The sequence below is a fragment of the Mirounga leonina genome, unplaced genomic scaffold, assembly GCF_011800145.1.
Source record: "Mirounga leonina isolate KUSES-001 unplaced genomic scaffold, KU_Mleo_1.0 Mir_114, whole genome shotgun sequence".
NCBI classification, from domain to species: domain Eukaryota; kingdom Metazoa; phylum Chordata; class Mammalia; order Carnivora; family Phocidae; genus Mirounga; species Mirounga leonina.
The window spans coordinates 15,643,926-15,649,925 of NW_023270265.1; the positions used below are offsets into that span (position 1 = coordinate 15,643,926).

The window sequence follows — 6,000 nt, forward strand, 5'->3', positions numbered from 1 at the left end:
GTTTTTTCCTTGGTGGCAGAACCTAGAGTTCTCAGCGTGATAGTGAAGTAAATGGAGGGGAGGGGTTTTCATCCTGCATATGACCCCATGCGTCTCTATCTCCATCCTTCTCCTACCAAGCTGCTAGAGGAACCCCAGGGAGAACTTCTTAAGAGGAATAGGAAGTTGGGTATTTTTAGCAAACCTCTTGGCTCTGAGCACAGTGAGCAGCTCACATGTTGTGGTTACTGAAGATGCCAGACACTTGTGGTCAGAAAGCGGAAGTCTCCTCCCTGTGCCCTGTGGTCTGGGCCTGGGTTCTCGTTAGAGCATTTCTGAGGACCAAGGAGCCAGGCCTCTGGGATGACACTTTTTGGTCCCTAACAGGTACACAAGCACATCTGTGCTACCGGAATGCACCCTCCTGCAGAGTGAAAGAACCTTTTTACTCCACAGTGTGTCTGGTGGGAACAGAATTCATAGGTGAGGTCACAAAGACCACTGACCCCAGGCCTGTGGGACCTCAGCTGGGGAGCCTATCTGTACTGCAGGGTGCTGATCCCCTGGGAAGAAGTCAGGAAGCCCCAGGGTGCAGGGTTGGAGAGGAGTCCCAGTGAGGGGATGGATGACCCGAGGAGCTGGGAGGAGAAGAGGAAAGGAAGGACACAGCTCTTGTGGGGTGACTTCTGGGTGTGGGAGAGAATGGAGACCCCTGAGCTGAGGCATCAGTAGGCCAGGTGGTAAGATTTCAGAGGTGAGATCAATGGGGAGGGGAAGGAATGGGTAAGGCATTTAGTTGTATAGAACTGAGAGAGCAAGACCCCTTAGGCGGGGAATGCATACGTAGAAGGAGGTGGTTAGAGCCTGGAGCTCCTTGGGTCAGAGGTGGTAGGTGCAATGGTCAGATGCTAGAGAGAGACATGCAGGCAGGGAAACATGCAATTCCCCAGCCTCATCTCACAGAAGGGCCAGTTTTTTTATTTCACTTGTTGCTTTCAACTCTTTATTGGGTATACAGTTTTAAGGCTTTTGAATATTTCATCATTGTGTTAGCTGATCACTTTTCATTTGATCTTTATATGAGCATTTTTAGAAAGGTCTCATTTGTTTCTGTTCCAGATCCCTGTTGTTGCTGTGACAGGGAGAGGGATCTCTCTCCTGGAGCATGGACAGAAGACAGTTCTGAGGCCCAACCTGCGATGCTCGTCTTGGCGGAAGCTAATGAGGGGCTAGGCAGGGAGAGGAGGAGGTGTGGAGTAGAGAAGAGGGAACTGGGGGGGACTGGAAGACAGAGTGAGAGGGAGAAATTGGAGCAGAAAAGAAGAGAGAAATGGGGGACATTGGGTATGGCGGGGACTGGGAAGTAGAGAAAGGAAGAAAATGAGAAACAGGAAGCAGAATCCAGGGAAGAGAGGACAGAGAGGGAAGACTGGGGGATAGAGATGGAAGTTCATAAGGACATGTTTATTCTTTTTTTTTATTCTTATGTTAATCCCCATACATTACATCATTAGTTTTAGATGAAGTGTTCCATGATTCATTGTTTGTGCATAACACCCAGTGCTCCATGCAGAATGTGCCCTCCTCAATACCCACCACCAGGCTAACCCATGCTCCCACCCCCCTCCCCTCTAGAACCCTCAGTTTGTTTTTCAGAGTCCATCGTCTCTCATGGTTCAGGACATGTTTATTCTTCATTAATATATTCTTATTACTGAGAAGGAGGTATTCTGGAGTGTTCTCTTCATAAAGAGATTAATAAGGTTAACATTGCCTGAATATATGAGAAGTATATACAGTTGTAAGACTGCTCTACACTCACTGAATACATTCAGGGACAATATATTAAACACTTCTGTGTTGTCCCTAGCTTTCCTAAGAGTGCAGTCTTGGAATGAAAATGAAATGGCTCAACTGAGATTTCCCAGAGATCTTCGGATCTATAAAAGTCATCCTATCTGACTTGACCTGCTTTCAGTTGACAGAAGTAAGGAAACAAATCAATTTGCCAAATTTGCCCAGCCTCGGGCCAGTCTCTGGGCTCTTTCCTAAGCAGGCAGTGGTGAGCCCCTGAGGGTGTGACCATGTACAGGAGACTCTCACCTTCAGAGGACTTCAATTCCCAGTCCTCACCTGAATCAGTATGTGGAACTCTGATGAGAATAATTGGGGATCTGTAACTCAATTTGTGGAGAAGAAATCAGTCCTACTGTTTGACTGAATTCTGCACAGAGGTATGTGGGTGTTGATCTGCCAAAGACCCGGAAATGGCTGAACTAGCTGCCTGGTAACAGCCTTTATTGCTGTGACTGTGACTGCTAACCATAACGATTAGAACACTTTTCCAAATAAAATGGCCCATTCTTCTACAGCAAGTATTTTCTCTAAGGTTTCTTTTTCACCTTTACCCAACAGGGACAGACTGGCCTTAAAGAGCCACTGGCTGGAAAATGAGGAAGTAGTTCTGGGCTGTGCAAGACAAAGTGTGAAGTAACTTTGCACCAACAGGAACTTTCTTAAAAGTGGATTTTTTTCAGAGCCTTTAGGAACCAGCTGATTCCCCTGCAGCCCAGCAGCCCTTCTGACTTGCTCTCTCTCACCCCAGTGGAAATGTGACATGCAAACCTCTCCTGCAATTTGCTTCTGGAACTCTCACCAAGGTGTTTAGTCATAGTGTCATTTGAATGAATTTTCAAGGTGGGGAAATAATGAACAGAACAGTGCTTTCACCCCTCTTCCAATGACCCTGTTATGGCCACACCACAGTGTCTCCTTCGGGTAGAGGCCACATGTGGGGTGCCCTATGCTGCACAGCATGAGCACACTGGTGTGTGTGTGTGTGTGTGTGTGTGTGTGTAGAGGAGGATGGGGCCCACTGCGGCCTGCTTATTAAAGGGAAGTAGTCTGTACCCAATCCTCCTTCCTGAGATGTTGGGGAACCATGAAAGAATGGAAATAAATGAAGGTGCTTCAGAAATGGCAGAAGGTGTCATCCTCCCAAGTGGATGTCTCATCGGCCCTCCCTCCTGCACCACTGTTCTCAGGGCCAGTTCCCTATTGGGGGAAACCAAACAACAGATGGTTGTTTTTATACTCAACACCTCACTCTTCTTGAAGGGAGCTGAGCCAGGCTAACTTCTGAAGTTGGCTAAGTGCCATGTCGGCTAATAACAAGGTTTTGAAGCTCCTGGGGAGGAATCAAGCCCACTTTTGAGCTTGGAAGTGGGAAAAGGAGTGGACTATTACTTACTTACTGCAGCCTCTACAGACCTAAAACCTAATTCATGAATTTTATCCAAGAAGTATTCAGTTGAACCATATGAAATTCCCAGTTTTATCAAAAATTGTCAACTATAAGCAATTTCATATGGTTCAACCTAATAATCAACTAAATAGTGAAAAGAAAAAGACTGCTTTGTGAAGTCTAAGTCTTTTTGGTCCAGCTCAGGAGCTGGGGGGTGATGGAAGGGAACATTCCCTGGGCACCTACCTGAAGTGTGTTGGCTGTCACAATAATCATACAATGAGACTTCCTATGCACTTGGCAGTGGACTGGGCAAGTCACTAAATGGTCGGTGAGGACCATGACCTGCCATGCTCACCGAGAAAACCACAGGGCTGGAATTCATGCCCAGGTCAGCATCAGGAACTCACTTCTAAATGGGGCCACCTGTGCATGTCCTTATATAGTACTTGGCAGCACAGACTAGAAGTACAGTAAACACTGGCTCCCCTCACTCCCTGGACTCCCACAGCTCCAGGGTATCTAGTGAGAAGGGGAGAGGAGAAGCCCTCCTTCCTCTTCTTGCTCCACTGAGCCCTCATACCTGGGGTGGAAGTGTTCCCTGGTGTATACTCCGCTGGGAGTCAGACAATCTCCAGGTTGCAAAAGGCTTCCTGCTTGAGTTCTCTTGTTCTTTCCCTCCAAATTCCTCTGGGGACCTGTCCTGAGAATGTGAGCTACCCAGGTGTGAAGACATCTGCTAGTATCACTCTGGGCCAGCATCTGGGCTTGTGCTCACCCAGATTCCTGGACCAGCCTGAAATTATCCCTTCCGTTTTACATTTGGGGAAACTGAGGTCCAGTGAAGAGACAGAGTGAGCCAGCAGTCAGGCCCTGATTCAACCCACGTCTCTGAACTCCCACACCTGTGCTTTCTCCCCACAGCTCAAGGCGGCTCGAGGTGCCATCTGTGCTTCACAGCAGGGCAAAGACCCGCACAACCCCCCACTCCCACCCCCACGACTTGTGGAAGGAGCCCTACGAAATGGGGCACAAGCAGCGCTGGCCACAGTACTTGCCCAGTTAAGGGACCTTTCAGAGCCTCGGGGTCCCTATCTGTGAAATGGACAGCAGACCTTGTACCTTCTCCTGCTCCCAGGGGAGAAGCGCGGCGCCCCGCCGGCCTCACCGTGGAAGCCTCCCGCCCCCGAACTTGGGTCCCAGCCGCCCCGACGGGGTCCTGGGCTTCCCCGGCCTCGGTCTCGGCCGCCCCGACGGGGCCCCGTGTGATCCCAGCCCTGTCCCAGCCGTGCGCCCTCACCGCGCCGCGCTCAAAGTCGTTGTAGAAGGGCTTGTCCAGCAGGTGCTTCTCGCTGCAGCCCGCAGAGCCCACGAGGCTGAGGTAGATGTAGTCGTCGGTGCCAGCGAACCACTGGCTGCCGGTGGCCACGGTGACCGTGTAGGAGGGCATGGCGGAGGGCTGCGAGTTCCAGGAGCCTTGGTGCGGTGGATTCGCGCACGTCGGCACCTGGCCGGGACCCGCGCAGCGGCCTCTTCCCCCGCCGGCCCCGCCCCCCACCCGCTCCGGGCCCGCCCCCCACCCGCTCCGGCCCCGCCCCCCGCCCGGCGGAACCGGACCGGACCCCACAAGCCCGGCCCCGCCCCCGCCCCGCCCCCGACGCTCCGACGGCTCGGGACGCGCGTCGGACATGGTAGGGGTCGCGCGTTCCTGCTTCTCACTCCATTGGCTTGGTGTCTGTTTTAGCCGTCTGGGGACTGGGGCTACCTCAGCTGCCATCCCCTCGCCCATGCATCCGTTCATTCACTCACTTGGCCTCCCATTCATTGTTCTCACCCTTTACCCTTCCTTCCTGCCTCAGCGCCAGGCTCCTGGAAGGCGCTAGGGTTAGGCTCCGGCGACCCCCGGAAAATGAGGCGTAGTCTCTACTCTCACCAAGTTCCCAGTGTGACTGGGGCGATTACCCGTGGCGTCGTTTCTTAGACCAGGGGTGCTCTGGGAGTTTACAGGGGCAAGGGGGACTCACCTGGGGATTCCAGGGAGGCTTCTTGGAGGAGGCCACACCGGAGTTGATACTGAGAGTGGTTTCTGGGACGCAGAGACTTCAGTCAGCTCTGGCTTCCACAGGCTTGGCTGAATGTCACTGTGGGCAAGCTGCAAATGGGCACCGAGGTGAGTCAGATGCCAGCCGCTCTCAGGACAAGAGATTGTCCGTGTACGGCGGGAAGCGGGGCCGCCAGAGCGGGGGCAGGACAAGAAATACAAATCTGAACTAGGTGTTGTCTGGAGGAGGTCAGCGGGCTTGAGGAGGCGGGAGGCTGGGGTATGTGGGGAAGGAGTTAGGCTTGCTTGGTGATGCCTCTTGGAGGGGGCGGGGAAAGTCCTGGGAAAGAAGATGTGGATTCCACAGCAAGAATGTTCCAGGAGTTAGGGCGGGCACCTGGGGAGCCGGCTGCCTGGCGGGAGTAATTGGTAGGCTTTCTAATAGGTGGTGGGCTGAGGCCTGAAAGAGATGTTAATAGAAGGAAGCTTCCCGTGGGTGGTCAGCTTTCCTACTGCTGTGACCTGATCTTATTAAGTCTTCTGTATTCACCTGCACCTCCTCCACACTTCATTCCCACTTTCCTGGCTCGCAGCCCGCCCGCCCCCCAACTTCAGAACTGGGTCTGACTGTGGTACCCATTCAGTAATAAGCTGAACTAAATGAAAATATAAGTTCATTCCATGTCAGGTGGTGGGTGCGTCAAGTCCCCCCGGCTTTGTACACTCACTGTTGGGG

General features: G+C 52.4%; 1 protein-coding gene across 1 annotated transcript in view; it reads right to left on the reverse strand.

Annotated features, from left to right (window-relative positions):
• The window catches only part of ALOX5 (arachidonate 5-lipoxygenase), a gene marked incomplete in the record, with an annotated part of 75,356 nt that extends 70,608 nt beyond the window's left edge, over window positions 1–4,748 (reverse strand). Inside the window, 1 exon segment of the mRNA XM_035024086.1 lies at window positions 4,524–4,748. Within this exon segment, the coding sequence (XP_034879977.1) occupies window positions 4,524–4,673 (150 nt within the window).
• Window positions 4,749–6,000: the final 1,252 nt, after the last annotated feature.